A 19,490-nucleotide genomic window follows, 5' to 3' on the forward strand; every position below is an offset into this window, starting at 1 on the left:
GTGGTCCCAGATTGTCTTCTCCTGTTCCCTGGGCTGAAGGGAGAAACCTAGGAAAGGAAGCGAACCTGAGAGGGGAAGCTTTGTGAAATCTACTGGTTTCCCTCCCCACCCCTAAAGAGTGATCTTGGAGACACATCTGTAATCCCAGCGCTCAGGAAGCTGGAGCAGAGAGATTGGCCTGAGTTTGAGGCTGTCTTTAGCTGTGTATGCTGAGATTTTATTTCAAAACAAACAAAAGGGGCTAACGATGTTGGAGGAGTGCTAACCAAGCGTGCCACAAAGCTTGAGTGTGATTCCAAGCACCGCACGTGTAACCCCAGCACTCGGCACGTGGAGACAGGAGGATTTGAGGCCTCTCTCAGCGAAGTATTTCCTTTGAGGTCCACCTGGCCCACAACACAAACAACAGGGACTTGAGAGATGGTCCAATGGTTAAGAACGTTTCTTGCTCTTCCAAGGGACCTGAATTCAATTCCCAGAACCCACATCAGGTGGCTCATGAACACCTGTAACTCCAGCTCCAGGGGATCCAACTTCTGGCCTTCTCGGGCAACTGCACTCACAAGCACAGAGGTATACACAGACGCACCTATACATAATCAAAAATTATAAAAAATAAATCCTAAAACAATAGCAACAAAAAGGCTTTGGAGGGCAAATGTCCCACATTGTGGGTAAGGACTGAAAGTCTGTGACTGTGTCCCCATCCCCCCACAGGCTGCCTCTGGAGTCAGGACACCTGCTGGGCTATGCTCTTGTCCAGGGGGCTGTGCTGTGGAGCAGGGTGTGGTTGAGAATGGGGTCTTGAGCCTGGGTTGGTTTTCTCCTCCATCCCACCTCAGCCAAGTGACTTTGGTCCTTCTCTCAAGGAAAAACACTCAGGCAGGGCCTCCAGAGCTCAGAGCAACCGTCGGGCTCGCCTTCCCACCTGCCTGCCTACCTGCCTACCTGCCTGCCGGTCACTTCTGAGTGCTCAGCCCCGAAGGCACATACTCTGTAGATACTGGCTAAACAAAACTCGTGAATGAATGAACCAATGTGCTCCCAAGCCCCGGCTTCAGTAGCTGAACACCAAGACAACATCACGCTGTTTCTCTAGCACTGAGCACCGTCTTGGCAACCAAAGGAGCTTCTAGCCTAAGATACTAAAGTGTAAGTGACAGTGAGGACAGGGACAGTTGAAGTCATTTTCTGGACTCCCTCAGGCAGAATGGAGGGGGGCTCCTTAAGACTTCTCCTTCCACTCCTGCTCTGAGGAGCATCAGCTGGGAGGCAGCCCAGCCCCACAGTCCCGCCTGCCGCCATCCACTTGGTTTCCACAGCAACAGCAGCTTCCTTAATACTGCGATTAAACAGCTGGATGGAGCTGATAAGGCAGAAGGTCCGGCACCCAGAATGGACTACAGGGCAGATGCCCCTTAATGGGCACCGAGGCTGAGATGCCTGTGGACTCAAACTAGTGGCAGGGGGAGGGGGGTGAAGACTCCAGAGTTCTGTGCCCCAGTTCTGCCAGCAGTCTCCCAGGCCTCAGGCTGCTGACAGGCCCTGTCCAAAGAAGATTCATTACTTCCTCAATCCTGTATGGTGGGGTGGGGGACCATCTGTGCTAGACAGCTCCTGAGGTCACTGGGAAGTGACTGATTGGCAAGATCATATGACTCAGCAGAAACTGGTGGAAAAGGAGAGGGCATGTTCTGATTCCCTTCCCCTCTCAAGGCGCTGTTTAGATAAAAACAGGAAGCCTGGGAGGCCAAAGAGGGCTATGCTGGGCCAGCCTGTAGCTTGAAGACCTAACACACCTCTCACTCCTGTAAAAGGCCTGGCATCCCAGAAAGGCTTTGGTTATTGAGTGCCACTGTGTGCCAAGACACCTGGGACCCATGGTTAACGTGGAACTTGAGCCCAGGCCATGTAATCCAAGTCCCAGGTCCCACCCTTGGGGTCGAGCCTGTCTCCTCAGTGCCCTGTCAGCACTAATATGACATCCACCTGCATCCACCCTCTCAAATCACTAGTCACCCTTGACCCACGCGGCCTGCCCTCTCTCCTGCAGTTCATCCATGGGACTGGGGGGTAGGGGCTGTCGGTATCTGGCAATGGACCAGCTGGATCCTGGGAGTAAACTAAACAAGAAACTGGAATGTCCGGTTTGGAAGAGAAATCCAATCTCGGCTCAAGACCCCATTCTCAACCAAACCCTGCTCCACAGCACAGCCCCCTGGACAAGAGGATAGCCTAGCAGGTGTCCTGACTCCAGAGGCAGCCTGTGGGGGGATGGGGACATAGTCAAAGACTTTCAGTCCATGCCTCCAATGTAGGCCATTTGCACTCCAAAACCTTTTTATTGCTATTGTCTTAGGACTGATTTTTTTAATAATTTTTAATTATGTATAGATGCGTCTGTGTATACATCTGTGTTTGTGAGTGCAGTTGCCTGAGAAGGCCAGAAGTTGGATCCTCTGGAGCTGGAGTTACAGGTGTAACCCTAGGCAGGAAGGAACATCCTGGTCAACAAAAGCTGTCCTTTAGCAAACCTGTCCTCAGGGAGCACATACTCAAGTAGGAGAAGGTAGACCATTCATAACTGAAAACGGTTCACGTGTATCAAATGAGAGAAGGTGATGAGGGGCTATGGCGAAAATAGACGGGTAAGGGGTGGGTGCAGGGTTAAGGAGGGGGTTGGGGTGGGTCGCAGTTCTAATTAAAAAGCCTGCAGACAGTGAGTGCTCAGAGGCAAGTGAAGATGGAGCCCCTGAAGATGGCCAGGTCCCAGGCCAGGGTCCTAAGGCAGACCGAGGCAAGAAGGTCAGACAGGTAGGAAGCTGGTAATGGTTTTGAAGGCTGTGTGACATTTCCTGATTTTTCTTTAGACGCTGGTTTAAAAAAAAAAGCAGAGTGGTGCAATGGGTGTGTGGTCTGGCTTAGGCTTCCAATAGGGCTTCCCTTGTTGTACTAGAAAAGAGGATGTAAGGACAAGTGGCTGGGCCAGAAGCAGGAGACCAGAGAGAGGGCTCTGGAGAGAAGTCAGGCAGGAGAGCAGAGACTGGAGAAGAGGCCAGATTCTAGAGCGATCGGGTAAAGTAGGTGAGGTTTCCTTTCTATGGATAACGATGATGCAATACAGCATGGCCACAGAGTTGCACTTAATCTTTGTGTGTACATGAGGGGGCTGTTTTTGTTTGAGGCAGGGTCTTGCTAGTAGCCTAGGACGGGCGTGTCACGGAGCTAGGAGGTATCGCTGCTCCCGACTTCCCGCCTGATCTTTTGGATAGGATTTCAGAAGTGAGACAAAGAAAGAAAGCTGGGCTGCCCAGCAAGATTCTGTCCTGAAGGAAGGAGGAAGGGGGATGAGAGATGGGGAGGGATGGAGGGAGGGAGGAAGGCATTTTTGCCAGTTGCCAAGGTAGGCAGGCAGCAGCAGAAGGAACCTGTGCTTCCGGATTTGTGGTGTTTATATGTCCCATAGATGTCCTAGCAATAGCTCTGGGGGTGTAATCCGGCATGTAGGAATGAACGGGTACCTGCTGTCTCCAAGGAGACTGCGCCCAATCAGAATATATTTTCCCCAAGGAGAAGCACCCAGATAGGACCTTCATGAGCTCAGAGCAGCCATCCAATCCTGACTCCCCAAGGGTGCTTGGCTGTGGTTATAGTGTCAGTGTTTATGTCATGAAACATGTCCCCAGTAGCGTGATGTCCTGAAGTGTGACCAGGTGACAGCTGGGCATTTACATGGTCATCCATCACTCCTGCAGGGAAGGCGGCTGTGGGTCTGTCATTACTTGTACCTGGAAAGTGGAGTTCAGAGGGTTGCAGGGACCGGCCACCATCCCATGACTCAAAAGTGGCGGAACCGAGCATAGTGGTGCATACCTGTAATGATGGCAATTAGGAGGTGAAGGCAGCAGGATCGAGAGTTCAAAGCCAGCCTAGGCTACATAGTGAGTTCAGGGGTTACATAAGAACCTGCCTCAGATGAGCAAATTGGTGGAGCTGTACCACATCTACAGCACCAGGATTGGGTCCTCTGGTGGCCTTACAAAGCCAAGCCAGTGGCCTGCCAAGCGTGCTGTGGACCCATACATAGGCATTCTCCCCCCACACTCCCCTGTCACTTATTTAACAGCCTCTGATCTGCTCCGGAGCACCTCGCCCTGTGCTGGGAGCTGGATGGGGATGGTGCAGCATAGGAAGAGAGCAGGAGGAGGGCATGGGTTACCCCCTTAACGTCTGCAAGGCTCAGGGGAAAAGGTGTCTTCTGGTACATGAGTCCAGGAAGAATGGGTTGGGAGAAACTGTCCAACGGCATCCCTGAAGCCAGGATATTTGTCCCAGTTCCACGGTGTCAACTGTCTCTGAAGCTGTTGCCAAAGCCTCTGGTGCTCACTTTCTCCTCTGTAAACTGAACCCAACGACACCCCTGTTATATATTTCAGGAACTTGTTTTGAGCTAGCCAAATGAGATAATGACCCTGTGAGCACAGTCATAAAATGCTGGAAAAGCTTTGGGGACTTTTATGACCCTCCCTGAGCGGGTGGCGGAGGTGACACAGGTCAGAGCACTGGTATGATGACATGTGCCTGGAATCCAGGTCCTCCCGCAGCAGAGGTAGGATGGTCCAAAGTTCAAGGCCAGCCTGGGGAGTTTGACGAGCCTCGAGGTAAAAAGTAAAAGGAACACGAAGTGGTGGAGTGCTTGGCTTGCTTGGTTAAGACCCAGTGCTGCCAAAATGGGGAAGGCTCTTTCAACACACAGAGTTTGGGGGTTTTTCTTGGTGGGGGGTGGGGAGCATGCCACGGTGCCTGTGTGGAGGTCAGAGGACACCTTTGAGAAGCTGGCTGTCTTCTTCCACCATGTGTATTTTGAGGGAGTGAACTGAGATTGTCAGGCTTGGTGGCAAGTGCTTTCACCTGCTGGGTCAACTCCTCATCCCCTCAACGTGTAGTTCTGAAAGCTTCGTATATATCGAACCGAAAGAAAGGTGCCTGTTCTCATGTTTGCACACAACTGTCAGAGGAAGAGCATTTGCTTGCTTGTTGCCACAGAGATATCCTGTGTAGCAGGCTTTCCTCTGGGCCACCAACCAGCTGCCAAATCACGACATGGAGACTTGTTGTTAGTTATGAATGCCTGGCCTTATCTTATGCTTGTCCTACTAGCTCTTATAACTTAATTTAACCCGTTTCTCTTCATCTACATTTTGCCTCAGGGCTTTTTACCTTTCATTCTGTATGTCCTACTCCATGCCTGACTGGCTGGTGGCTTCCTGGCGGACTGGCCACGGGCATCTCCCTCTTTTTCTCCCTCATTCTCCCCTTCTCTTCTCTCTCAAGCCTAGATTCCTCCTCCTACTTATTCTCTCTGCCTGCTAGCCCGCCTATCCCTCTACTGCCTTGCTTTTGGCCATTCAGCTTTGTATTAGACCAATCGTGTGCCTTAGCCAGGCAGCACATCTTTACATAATTAAACAAAAACAGCATAATCAAATGTAACACATCTCATAGTAGTGTATGCCAGGATAGCTGGTTCACAAGTTTTGAAGGATTCTGTCTCCACTTCCCATCTGGCCATAGGAGCACCAGGATTACAGATGTGACTTATGTGGATTCTGGGATTTGAACTCTGATCCTCACACTGGAGAGGCAACTGAGCCTTCTCCCTAGTCCCCAATAGATACCTTTTAAAAGCTCATGACCTGGATTGGTGTCAGGACACTTTGCTTAGCATGTTTGACTCAATCCCTAGGACCAGAAACAAAGACAAAAGTCACAGCTATGACTTTTGCCTAGAGGCTTAGTATAAAATGTAAGGCCTAGAGAGCTCCTTTTCTCAGTTAGGAGCTGCCTGGAGACAGGTAGGGTGTGTTCTCAATCGAATGTTCGCACAGTGGAACACACAGAATTGAAGGTGGGCCCTCCAGAATAATATAACAGACAGACACCATACGGTTTCATTTACGGGAAGATCCAAGCTGGGCAGAATCATGCATTGCATGAGAGATTGGGATGAGTTCTCTGTGGTGGACAGTGATGAGGAGGGCCCCAGGGCCTCTTCCTGCCATTGGTGTTCCAGCTCTTGATTGTGGGTGCTGTTCACACAGCTGAGCGCACCTGTGTGCGGATAAAAAATCATGGAGATTTCTATGTCAGAGATATGTGTGCTTTTCTATAACTCTGTCACACTTGAGTGTAAAGAAATGCTTTTAAAACGGGGTTGGCAGGAATGGTGGCGTACACTAGCAATCCCCGCACTGGGGAGACAGAGACAGAATAATCAAGAACTTAAGGCCAGCCTGGGTTACAAGAGACCCTACCTCAAAAAAAGGAAAGAAGAAAAGAAAGTCTGGGGAGGGAAGAAGAGGGGAAAGGGAAATGAAAAGTAAGCTGGGGGTAGAGGATGTCTGCCTCCTCGCCTTCTTCATCTCCCTGATCAGGCGGAGTGTTAGGCCCAGCTCTGTGATTGACAGGGCAGGAACTCAGCAGGAGTGTGTGGGTAGCTGGCTTGTACAGTCTGAGTGAAAACATAAAATGGGCCAGACTTGGTGGTACATGTGTATGATCCCAGTTCATGGGGAGGCTTAGACCAGAGGATCACGAGTTTGAGGCCAGCCTGGACTACATAGTGAAACCTTGTCTCAAAAAACCCTACATCGCCACCAGGTGGTGGTGGTGGTGCCCACCTTTAATCCCAGCACTCGGGAGGCAGAGGCAGGAGGATCTCTGTGAGCTGGAGGCCAGCCTGGTCTACAGGGTGAGTTCCAGGACAGCCAGAGCTGTTAACACAGAGAGACTCTGTCTTGGAAAACAACAACAACAAAACCTGTATCTTGAACTATAGCTCAATGGTAGAACACTTGCCTACCATGTTTAATTTCCTAATAAGGGAGAAAGGAAAGAAAGATGGGAGAGAGGGAGGAAGGGAAATATAAAGAACAAATGAACACCTGCTGCACCCTGTATAGGGCTTTAGAATGGAACATGCATACACCACAACCCCAGTCCCCCGACATGAACGCGCACACGCACAGCTTGAGAGAGGCACCTCCAGACCTCACGTCCTGGCTGCCAGGCTGCCAGGCTGCTGTGTTTGCAGCACTGGACTTTCTCCAAAGCATCCTCCACGGCAGGAAAGCCGCTCCAAGAAGTGACACTCCCAACAAGTGCTGATTCTAGAGGAGAACGGATGCTCAGGAGGGAAGAGGCTGCCCCTGAGATTTGCCCAACGCTGCTGCTCGGTGGAGGCACTGGGATTTGCAGAGTTGAAAGGAGAGAGCCCGGACAGAGCAAAGGTGTACACGTGGGAATCTCAGAGCAGGCTCAGGGTGGAGAGAGTTGGCTGCAGGGGGGTGGGGGATGAAGGGAGCAGGAGGAGGAGAGTGGGAGGGGAATCCTGCAGGGGAGCTATATTTCAGGAAAGAGCAGCAGTGGCCAGGGCATTGGCGGGCAGAGAGCTACCCAGAGAGAATTAGGGGGAAGACAGGCTAAAGAAAGGGAAGCAGGGGGTAGCAGCCTTCCCTAGACACAGAGGTGGAGAACCCAGGCCCCTGCAAAGCTCCATAGATCACTCAAGGCCCGCTGGGGGTTTTACATGCTATAATGAGAGACTGAGACTTTGTCTTCTAGGTAATAAGGAGCCACTGAAGATTTAGAAGAAATGTATCATAGTATCTTCTTTGTTAACTCTTTCATTTCTTCAATATATAAATAGCTATATAAAATATATATTATATATGTATGTATATGTATATGTGCGTATGTGTATGTGTATGTATGTGTGCATACATATATATGTATGTGTATATATATATATATATACATACATATATATATCTTGCTTGCTCTTTTTGATACAGTGTCTTACTATATAGTCCAGGCGGGTCTTGAACTTACTACATAACCCAAGCTGGTCTTGAACTCTTGCCAATCTTCCTGCCTTAGCCTTCTGAGTGCTAGAATTACAGGCATGCATTACTATGTCTGGCTTCAATTCTTCAATAAATATTGAATAGAATTTACCTTAAAAATGTTTAAGATTTGTTTATTTTATTTTTACATGTATTAGTGTTTTGACCGCATCTATGTGTGTGTGCCACGTGCGTGTGTGCCTGCTACCCTCGGAGGTTAGAAGAACTGGCAGCAGAGTCAGAGGAGGTTGTGAGCCACCATGTGGGAGCTGGGAACCAAACCTCAGTCCTCTCTGAGAACAAGTGCTCTTAACCCCTGAGCCATCTCGCCAAGCTCCTCTTCTAAGTTATTTAAACTACTTTTTCTGGGCATCTACTACGTGTTTGGTACAATAAATTAAGTAAAAGTAGTTTACTTCAATGATGCTACATGTTAACAAGAAGGGATGAAAGATAGCGTGATAAATGAATAAACTATGTACCATTTTAAGGCATAGGCGCAGCAGAAAAGGGGGAAGAGGATTGGGAATGTTTGGAGTCTGGTGAAGGTGGTAGTATTATACAAGGGGATTATGATGGACCTCATTGAAAATGAAGGACTTAACTATGTAAGGGAAGAGCACTCTGGAAAAAGAGGATGATTTGTGCAAAGACCCTGAGGCAAGAACGAGCCTAGCATGTGTAAAAAGGCCAGTGGCCACCTTTAGGCAGTAGAAACAGTACTGGAAATCAGGTCAGAGGGATGGGACACTGTCCAGGCTATTGGGTGTGTAGAATGGAGGTTCCTGGTTAAGCGCTGGACACAGCATTGGTGATTGAGGTCTAAAAGGCTAGGGAGACCTCACTGGTACCTACCTGACCTAGAACTATGAGACCAAAAGAGATCAGCAGCGGGTGAGTCCAGATAGAGGAGAGAAAGGTCTGAGCCTGGGCACTCTCACACCAAGAGAAGGAGCCAGACTCCATGGCTGTGAAGAAAGGGGAGTGCCAGCCCAGCACCCACATCCTTGAGGTACCAGAAGGGAAGAGAGCAGAGCCCCTGAGGCAGGCGCTCTGAAAGAGGTGAGAGGTGGTGGGATGGCCAGAGGGCAGGTGAGGGGACCAGGTGAGAGTGGCCGAGCAGGAAGTATGATCATCCCAGCCCCAGCCCTGAGGAAGCCAGGGCCCAGAGAGGCAGGTGAGAGGCGAATCTCCTCGCCTAGGATCACACAGCTTAAGAGAGGCGAAAGCCAGAGTCAGACACCTGCTATCTGGGCAAGAGTCCAGTACCCCGGCACATCCGGGGGACCTAGAGGTACGGTGGTGGCTTTGGCAGAGACAAGCAGCACCAGTGGGACACTTGTTCCTTTCGGGTAGTAAACACGTTTGGTATAAACGGTGTTGAAACTGAGGTGGCTGAGGACAGATGGGCACATCATCTGAGAGGCAAGGGCAAGTGGCCACATAGGCCTAGGAGAGCGGGGCTGTTGGGTACAATCTGTGAACCATGATGCAACAGCCCACGGGCTGAGGCTGAGCGCTCAGAGGTCACTGGGAAAAAGAAAAGTCCAGTAAAGAATGCTGCTTGCCCGCGGTGGAGAGACCAGGACAGACTCATTTCCGAGGGGTGACCATCAGCAGGCATGAGAGTGGCTGAAGCCGTTTCCCACGCAGAGTCTGGCAAAGCTCAGTGACCAGGTGGCTGCCGGAGATTGTGGGAGGGGAGGGGCTAGTGGAGAGAAGGTTAGGAGAACTGAGACAGCCAACTAGCTTCTCCATCTCCTTTCAAAGCCAGGCCAGTGCCAGTCACCCCTACAGAGGCCCTTTCCCTCCTCCTCCCTGTCTTTTCTTTTTTTACATATATGTCCACGTGCACATGCTCATGTGTGTGCAGGTCCACATACACATGTGTGTGTGCATGCAAGCCAGAGGACAGCCTGAAATGTCATTCCTCAGGCACTGTTCCTGCGGAGCCATGCCTTCAGTACCATCCACCTTTTTTGAGACAGGGTCTCTTAGCAGCCTAAAGTTCTCCATGTAGGCCTTTCTTCATCTCCCAGCGCTGGCAGTGTGAGTGCAGGCCACGCACGCCTTTAATCCCAGCAGAGGCAGGCGGATCTCTGTGAGTTCGAGGCCAGCCTGGTCTACAATGTGAGTTCCAGGACAGCTAGGGCTACACAGAGACACCCTGTCTCAAAAATACAAACAAACAAAAAAAAAGAAAAACACAACCACTGAGCTTCTCCTGATCCATCAAGCTCCACCCCAATCCATAGGGCATCCATTAGCGCTTCCTTGTTCCTACCGGAGCAGCCAAGCCTTCTGATTCACACACGTTTGAGAGGAACTTCCAACTCCAGTAACAGAAAACAAATCTGCTTCAGGAAAATCGGGTTTATGTGCATCTGTGACTTGCATAAAAATTAAATGATAGTTAGAAGGTAGGCGGTATATCCTCAGGCAACACTTGTCTCTAAGTGGGTGGGATAGTAGGCGGTTTTCTCATTATTTGTTTGTATTTTGGGGGCTTTTTGTAAAGAACACCTAATGCTTTGTGAGAAGGGGGAAGGGTGAGTACATTAGCTACCTTGGAGGAAACGATCTGAATACGAAGCATTTGTGAATGAATTTATTACCTCATCTTGTTCCAAAAAGTGTGGAGGTCTAAGTCCAGTCCAAGGAAGGGCATGTCAAGAGAGTGACCCACCACCCTGCAGTTGCCTGCAGTACCTAAAACAGACTTCCCAGGCTAGACCCCGGGCACGTCCACTGAACAGAAACAGGTGCTTGCCTGTCACTTTGTAATTTGCAAAGATCTCTGCCTATCCCCTTTTCTCCTATGACTCTCACATCACTCATTGAGGTAGATAGGGGCAGAGGATGGCCAGCCCATCTTTTTCTCTGTGGTATGTCTATTCGTTAGCATGTGCATTCACACGGGGTGTGTGCATTCGGAGATCCAAGATTGATGGTTATCTACACTTACTTTATTACATTTGTTTATTTTGAGGGGTGTGTGCAAGTGTCACAGTGCGCATGTGAAAGTCAGAGAACAACTTTCAGGAAGTTGGTTCTCTCCTCTCCCCGCCCCCGCGCCCCCGTTAACCCCCCCCCCCAAGGTTCTGGGGATGGAACTCGGTTGGTAAGTCTTAGTTGGTGGCTGGTGCCTTTGCTGGTCTTCCACCTTTATTTTTTGAGACAGTCTCTCAGTGAACCCGACAATCATCAATTCTGCTAGACTGATGGGCCCTTGAGCTTTGGGGATCCACCTGTCTCCCCCTCCTCACATCCATCCACTGCCTCTGCCACCCCAGCACTGGGGTTTACAAGTGTGGACTACCATGCTGGGTTGGTTTAAAAGCAGGAAAGAAAGAAAGAAAGAAACATGGATTCCAGGGATCCAAACTCAAGTCCCCATGCTTACACAAAAAAGTCATCCACCTAGCCTTGCCACCCCATCTTAAAGGCACCTAAGGTCCCGGGGATTCTCTCTCCTTGCCTGGGAGAAGTCTGGAGAGAGGGGTTTTGGTTTATATTCAATTTGGGAAAAAAAAATAGGGGGAAATGATTAAGAATATTGAAGAACACCATTAGCCTGAGAGGAGTGGAATGCAAAGAGACATCAGTGACCTTGCAAGATAATGGAAATAGCGTGTCTTTATTGTGGCAATGATTTTGAGGGGTTATGCAACTGTTAAACTCAGTGAATTGTACACTTTAAATGGGCACAGTTATATTGCGCTTCAATTATCCCTCAGAAAGAGTATGAGGAAATGAGGCAGCCTCAGGCTCCCTAGGAGTTCACACCAGGCCATCCCTGCTCACCTGTTCACATACATATTCAGTCTCTTGTCCACACCCATCCTGGGTGGATGGAGTGGCTCCCTAGTCCAGCCACCTCCCTGAGGGACAACTACGCCTGCTGGAGGTTATGATAACGCCCAAACTGTTCCGTTTCTGTTCCCCAGGACTCCAACCTGTCTGTATACACCGATACTCCGGACCTCACACCCTGTTTCCAGAACTCCCTGCTGGCCTGGATCCCCTGCATCTACCTGTGGGCTGCCTTGCCTTGCTACTTGTTCTACCTGAGGAACCACCAGCGGGGCTACATCATCCTCACCCACTTGTCCAGGCTCAAGACGGTCAGGGGCCCAGGGTTGCCCTCTGAGTGGGGAGACCTGAGGGATTCTGCTTCTAATGAACTCCTTGCCCCCGTTAGCAGCTAAACCAGTGTTCCCAGCCTGCCCCTGCCCCATAGTTCCGGGTCCTAGAAGCCTACCGACTGGGTCTGGAGCCCTTCCCTGTTTAGAAAGTTGTAGGACGTTCAAACAACAGAACTTCCCATCACCCACCCTAGACACACTTCTGAGTAGGCCCAGGCAGGTCTGAGAACTTTATGGCGGCTGCGTGAGCAGGGACCCCTCCCCAGCAGGGACCCGCATTGCCATCGGGGATGCAGACTCCAACCTGTGCACTGTCCACAGGCTGTAGGTGTCCTGCTGTGGTGTGTCTCATGGGTGGACCTCTTCTACTCCTTCCATGGCCTGATCCACGGCTCAGCTCCTGCTCCTGTCTTCTTTGTCACACCCTTGGTGGTGGGGGTCACCATGGTTAGTGTGGGGCCCGGGAGACTCGGGGGAGGTCTCCAGGGGGGTGTGGAGTATACTGAGACCCTGGGCTCTGAGGAAGAGGGTGGACACATGGCAGTCGTCAGAGGATGACTCCCAAACATCTGACCACACCGGAGGGGGTTAGAGCAGGCCTAGGTGTGTGTGCTTTGGCTAAGCCTTCCCGGCCCTTCCTGCACAGCTGTTGGCCACACTGCTGATCCAGTATGAGCGGCTTCGTGGGGTGCAGTCTTCAGGGGTGCTCATTATCTTCTGGCTCCTGTGTGTGATCTGTGCCGTCATCCCCTTCCGTTCCAAGATCCTCTCAGCCATGGCAGAGGTAAGAGGGTCGGTCAGACCTTCCAGGTCTAGCCCTGGTCAGGGGCGTGGCTTCAAGGCTCAAGGTCACTACTGATTCTAGGCTTCTCCTCAACCCCAGGGTTTCAGCACCTTTTATGCTGTCCCTCCACCTGCTACATCTCTTGCTCGGTGGCAAGAGGTGGGAGATCTGAGCAATGCAAGGAAATAGATCCAAGATCCCACCGTGGTTATGTGCTTCTGGGACAGAGGAAGGGGAGGACAGTTCTGAAACTGCCATCCCCCAGTTCAATATATAATGTGGATGCAAGTGTCTGTTATGATCCCATGTGCAGGTGTCCCTGAAGTCCTGTTCATTTCTTCTGTTTCTTCCCACATGCTTCAGTGGGGCTTTGCTCTTTGATGGCGGGTGGGACGAAGCACTGACAGCCAGGTGGCCCCCATCTCCCTCTCTCAGGAGGACATAGGCAAGGAGCCAGCTGCTGGTTTTTGTGTCAGCCCAATGCCTGGTTCAAGGCAAGTCCTCACCATGCCCCCACCCACAACACCACAACACTTCCCCACCACTCAGCATCCTCTGGCTGCTCCAGAGAAGCCTGACACCTCAGGGTGCTGAGCTTCAGTCCAGCCTTCCTGAAAGCTTCTGAGGTGCCTCTCCACTCTCCCCCAGGGTAAGATCTCAGATCCCTTCCGCTTCACCACTTTCTACATCTACTTTGCCTTGGTGCTCTGCGCCCTCATCCTGTCCTGCTTCAAGGAGAAGGCACCCTTGTTCTCTCCAGAGAATGTTGACCCTGTGAGTTTGCCATGGGAGGGTGCGGGGGAGGGGGGGCGCTTCACAGTTTGCACCTCAGCCCAAATGACAGCAGCATTCCCATCCCTCCAATCTCACCCAAAGTGGGGAGTGGGGTGCCACCTCCATGGCCTGTGAACTGCCTCTACAGAGTGTTGAGATGCTGGGGACACTCCTGATCCCTTTGTCCCCTTCTCTCACCATCTAGAATCCTTGCCCAGAGGCCAGTGCTGGCTTTCTCTCCCGCCTGACTTTCTGGTGGTTCACAAAGTGAGTTGGCTCCTGCTCTAGCTTAGTCCTGAGGAGGGAAAAGGGAACCCCAGGAATCAGCCGACTTACCCCTCTCTCACACTACCACCCCAATAACTGGATGGGTGGGCCAGGGTGGGCAAAAGTAGCTATTTGGGTTGGCTGAGCCTGAGTGTGGAGGCTGAGCCTGGTCCAGTCTAGCTCCCAGGCTGCAGGCCATCCCTGCATCTGGCAGGCCACAGAGACGGGCTCAGAGGGCTGGAAGGGGATCATAATTAGCTCTGAGTTCTTCCGTTTGGGATAAGCTTCCAGCTTGTCATCTCCTTGGCTGTCCCTCAGAGCAGCTTGAGCAGGATAATTGTGTCTGTGACCTGGGTGACAACTCATTAACCACATGCACCTGAGGCTGGCCTGAATCCCTCCTGCCTTGTATACATACACTCAGGCCTAGCCAGTGGGAATTTCATCACCAGAGCCTTAGACAGATAGAGCATATGGGGACATGTAGGAGCAAGGCAGAGAGAGGGCAAGTCAGGAGGGGAGAGGTAGCTACCTGCAACATGTTTACCATGCTGATGACTATGGGTGCTGCAATTAAGGGGAACCTCCCTCGACCTTAGGCACTAGAGATATCGGCTCTAGGCTTCTAAATTCTGACCCCACGTGGGGATTCCTCCTCCCTCCTCCAGGCTGGCCATCCTTGGCTACCGACGTCCCCTGGAGGAGCAGGACCTCTGGACTCTGAATGAGGAGGACTGCTCTCACAAGTTGATCCAGCGGCTGCTGGAAGCGTGGCAGAGGCAGCAGAAGCAAGCATCAGGGTGAGGCCTCCCTGTGCCATTAGGTCCCCACCCTAACTTCTCAGTGCTCTGGCTTGCCACGCCCGTTACCCGTGGTGTTGCTCGGACACCTGGGATGCGTGGGCAGGAGTGGGGAGAACAGCACGCACAGGGAGGGCATGGCTCCGCAGCCTTAGGATGCTGCAGGTGGGAGCGAGGCCTGGGTGGGACCTGTCCTCCCTGGTTTGGCCGAGGACAAGGGGATGCTGACACTTGTGTACCGTTCGGTGTCTCCTAGGCACAACTCTTAGCATATAGAGTACCTCATTCACTTTCTCAGCAGCCAAACAGTGTTCATTCTATGGTTCCCTTGACTCCGAGAGGAGCACTGAAGCTTAGAGCTTTAAAGATACAGCCAAGGTCTCCCTACTGAAGCTGACAGAGCAATAACCCACACCCAACTGGCCCAGAGGCCCTAATCGGATCTCTCTTCTACTGTGTCTGATTTGAATCAGAAATTGCAGGGGTTTTCCTAGTGAGGGCGGGGCCAGCCCTCTCCATCCTGCCTCTCTTGCCTGGAAGCAGGCCTGGAGGAGAGAGCCTGAGGCCGAGGGCCTTTGAGCTAGCAGCCTCCCATCCAGGACCCACAGCCAAGCCCTTATCCCTCTTTCCCACAACCCAGGGTTAGAAGTCAATGCTTGGTCAGCCCAGAGCCACTGGTGGCCTTTAGCTATTGGTGGAACAAGGAAAGGCTTGGATAACAATATTGTGGCTTCCCTGCCTTGGAGCATCTGGAGAGGCCTATGGAACCCCCAGCTGCCTGCTGTACCCGCTCTCTGTTCCCCAACACCATCCCCTCCCTGATCAGCTGCTCAAAGCCTAAGCCTCCTACTGTACCTGTTCTGCTCTCTCCTGTCCCATTGTCCTGGCTGGAGGCAGCTCTGGGAAGCAGGAGGAGGGCCACAGACTTTTCTGAGCTGGGTACAAAGTTCCCCTTTCAGCAAGTGTGTACGTGCGCGCGCACGCGCGCGCACACACACACACACACACACACACACACACACACACACACACACACACACCCCGGCACCTGGAGACAGTCATCTGGGGAATTGTGTTGTCTATCCCCCTTCCAGTTCTGAAAGCCAAGAAAAAAACCATCACCTCCTCCTCCTCCTCTTCTCCCTCCAGCCTGCCCAGCCTAGACTGGCCCTTAGCCTCTTGGAATCAGGTGCCCATTCCCACCCACTGTTGTTTATTCCCCCAAACAGGCCCCAGAATGCAGCATTTGAGCAAAAGATCCCAGGAGAGGATGAAGGCCTACTGAGGGCCCGACCCAAGTCCCAGACCAAGGCCTCCTTTCTGTGGGCCTTGGTGAGAACCTTCACCTCCAGCTTGCTCATGAGTGTCTGCTTCAAGCTGATCCAGGACCTGCTCTCCTTCATCAACCCACAGCTGCTCAGGTCTCACCCCACTCCCTCTTGCTGCAGCCTTCTCCTGGGTGGAGGGCTGGCTGGCTGTCCTAGAGCAGGAATTCAAGAGCTCTGCTTTCTGGGTGACCCTTGGCCAATGGCGTTGCCCCTTTCCCTCAATTTCCCATTCCCTCTCCACATACATGTGCACATACATGTGCCTGTCGGTAATAAGTGTCCCCCTTTGACCTTGTTTGGGAGTCCTCTGGGGAAGTCCCCCTATTTCCTTCTTTACAAATGTGAAGGCAGACACCCAGGTGACAGACACAGCTGGTAGGACAAGGCAGATGTGAGTCCCGGGCTCTGAAGTCCAACTCCAGAGCCCTTTCCTCTTCTGCCAGCCTCTGCCATCTGTCACGGGAGAGGTTTGGACTGGAGGCAGCTCTCAGATGACAGGGTGAGATATGGAGCAGAGCCCTGCATTGATTCCCCTCACGTGCACGCTCATCAATTCAACAAGCATTCATGGAACACGACAACAGCCACCCCTAGATTTGCAGATTCATTAAGGTCGTCTTAGAGTCTTGAGGGAGAAGCCGAAGGTAATTTTCGAAGATTACAGTGGGTCCCAGGTGTGCCTGGAAAAGACTGGGGAGTCCAGGAAGTCAGCCTGCCAGGTCAGAGAGCATGTGCCAGCTCAAAAGGTTATCTTTGAAGAACAAGTAATTGAAGGCAGAGGGGAAGGGGCAGCCAGCTGAGTCACAAAGAATTGAGGAAGCATGACTCAGGACTACTGGAGAAAGTGACCCAAAGGTGGGGCAGGGCTGGGGAGAGAGGAAGCCAGGGAGCGGCATCTTGTTCTGTTTCCAAAGGTTGGCCCCACCCCAGTGTGGGAGGGATAGGGCAGAGTGGCAAGATGCAGGTAAGCCAAGCAGGTCAGAGGACAGCCCAGGCCAGGAGTGAGGCAAGGATTCAGGAGCTACTCCATCCAGGGCAGTCACTGAGGGGCAATGGATCTTTCCCCGATCGATCGGTGATTTCAGAGGAGAAAGAGGTTTAGGCCTAGGGCTGAGTGCTGGCCAGGTGGGCCCTCCAAGAGGATGCCTCTCAGTGCAGGTCCAGGCTCCCACGTCTGGGGCTCAGACAGTCTGTAAGAGGAAGAGAGGCCTGAGCCTCTAAGGCAACCAGGGCTCTCTCCTTGTCTGTCAGTGAGCCTCAGCAGTCCTGACAGACAAGGAGAGAGCCCTGACTGGATTAGAGAGGTCCAGAGCTGGGGACACAAGATGAACACAGAGAGTGCTTCTGGGAGAAAGAGAGTCTTCCAGTAGACAAAATTAACCCGCAAACTCGGTCCCAGGAAGGAGGCATGAAGTTGGTTAGCAGCTTTCCCATGGCTGGGGCCTGGGACACAGGAGAAGGCCCCAGAGCAGTGGAGAGTGTCTGCAAGGAAATCACAGTCTCAAAATGTGCTGCAAAGACACCTGTATAGTTTGCAGAAATGTTCTGACGAGTTATCGTCCTGTGGGCCATTTGGAGCAATAGGAATTAATTCCTTCAGTTCTGCTCCACTGTCCCAAATCAAGGTGTGTTGACAGGATTGGTGACTTTTGTCTTATTGTTGTTGCTGTTGTTTTTGGTTTTTCCAAATGGTGTTTCTCTATGTAGCCCTGGCTGTCCTGGAACTCACTCTGTAAACAAGGCTGGCCTTGAATTTACAGAGAGTAAGTGCCTGCCTCTGCCTCCCAAGTGCTGAGATTACAGGCGTCGCTACCTTGCCGGGGGATTGGTAATTTTGTTTTGTTTTGTTTTTGATTTTTGGGGTTTTTGTTTTGTTTTGTTTTTGCATGATCTCACTATGTAGCCCTGGCTGGTCTGGAACTCTGTACACCAGACCAGGCTGGCCTCGAACTCACAGAGATCAGCCTGCCCCTGCCTCCCAAATGCTGGGATTAAAGATGTGCACCACTACACGTGGATCAGTTCTTTTTTTTTTTTTTTTTTTTTTTTTTTTGAGATTGAGTCTCACTCTGGGGCTCAGACTGGCCTTGACTGATGGGTCTCCTGCTTCAGCCTTTTAAGTGCTGGGATTCAGACCTATGTCTCAATGCCCTGATTCAGACTTGAGTTTTCCAAAGACTCTGAATGAGCATTTCTCCTGGGCCTGCCTTTCAGCTTGGGTGGTTGTCAGCTGTCCTTGGTGTTCCTGACATGAAAATTCATCACTCAGATCTCTGCATCTATCACATGCCTCCTCCTCCTCCCCTCCTTCTCCTCTTCCGCCGCCCCCCCCATGTGTGTGTGTGCGTGTGTGTGTGTGTGTGTGTGTGTGTATGTGTGTGTGTGTGTGTGTGTGTGTGTGTGTGTGAGAGAGAGAGAGAGAGAGAGAGAGAGAGAGAGAGAGGACATGTTCTTTTCCCACTCTTCTCATAAAGACAACAGTCCCAGCTAGGCAGTGATGGCTCACATCTTTAATCCCAGCACTCAGGAGGTAGAGCCAGGTGGATCTCTGTGAGTTCAAGGCCAGCCTGGTCTACAGAGTGAGATCCAGGACAGGCACGAAAACTATACAGAGAAACCCTGTCTCGAAGAAAAAAAAAAGACAACAGTCCCTGAATTATGATCCCCCCTTCTCCAGCACGACTTCATCTTAACCGATTATAGCTACAAAGACTCCATCCATGTCTACATGAGGTCACATTCATAGATACCAGAAGGTCAAGACACAATTCAGCCCCCAGGAGAAAGGCTAGCTTAACTCTGATGGTGTCTAGAAAGCTCCATGAGGTCGAGAGGATGTTTGTTGTATGACATAGTGAGTCTTGGTCATGTCAATAAGTGAAGGCACAGTGCTACCAGAAGAGGCGACAATCCTGAGTATCATACAACAATGGGACCCAATCTTCCTGTTGGGGAGATTCCAACAGGAAGATTGGATCCTGGACTCAGGGAGATAAAATAGGGCTTGGAAAGCCAGAATAACTCCCCTTAGAAGAAGAAAGCAAAGGATGAGCTTGGGGAAGCTTGGAAGCATTGGGATGTCAGGGAATTCTCAATGGGCAGTTCAGTGGGAAGACAGGGAGCTGATGAGAGTGGCGGGCGAGGAGTGGGTACAGGCTAGGAGGTAAGAGAAGCAAGGCGAAGAGAGTCATAGGAGAGGCGGACAAGAGTCCCAATAAAGGCTAGCAGATAGCACTGGGGCCAATTGTTGGGTAGATTTGTGGAATAAAAGTCCTTGTGGCCCTGTGATGGATTCTAGAACCCCCAGCAGCCCGCAAGAATGAGCAGGAACGTCTAAGCCAGTGGTTCTCAGCCTTCCTAACTCTGTGACCCTTTAATACAGTTCCTCACGTCACAGTGACCCCAACCATACAGTTATTTTTGTTGATACTTCATAACCGTAATTTTGCTACTATTATGAATCATAATGTAATATTTTTTGGAGGTAG

At 51.3% G+C, this 19,490-nt stretch overlaps 1 protein-coding gene across 2 annotated transcripts in view; it reads left to right on the forward strand.

Moving 5' to 3' along the window:
- Positions 1-19,490, forward strand: part of Abcc3 (ATP binding cassette subfamily C member 3) — a 49,827-nt gene that overhangs the window by 5,098 nt on the left and 25,239 nt on the right. For both annotated transcript variants that reach the window (XM_052758476.1, XM_052758477.1), the window contains exons 2-8: positions 11,852-12,028; positions 12,371-12,496; positions 12,696-12,833; positions 13,482-13,607; positions 13,813-13,874; positions 14,543-14,674; positions 15,904-16,095. In XM_052758476.1, the coding sequence (XP_052614436.1) occupies positions 11,852-12,028; positions 12,371-12,496; positions 12,696-12,833; positions 13,482-13,607; positions 13,813-13,874; positions 14,543-14,674; positions 15,904-16,095 (953 nt within the window). The remainder of the gene's footprint in view (positions 1-11,851; positions 12,029-12,370; positions 12,497-12,695; positions 12,834-13,481; positions 13,608-13,812; positions 13,875-14,542; positions 14,675-15,903; positions 16,096-19,490) is intronic.

The sequence above is a fragment of the Peromyscus californicus genome, unplaced genomic scaffold (assembly GCF_007827085.1).
Source record: "Peromyscus californicus insignis strain IS unplaced genomic scaffold, ASM782708v3 Scaffold_3__1_contigs__length_106647218, whole genome shotgun sequence".
Taxonomy (NCBI): domain Eukaryota; kingdom Metazoa; phylum Chordata; class Mammalia; order Rodentia; family Cricetidae; genus Peromyscus; species Peromyscus californicus.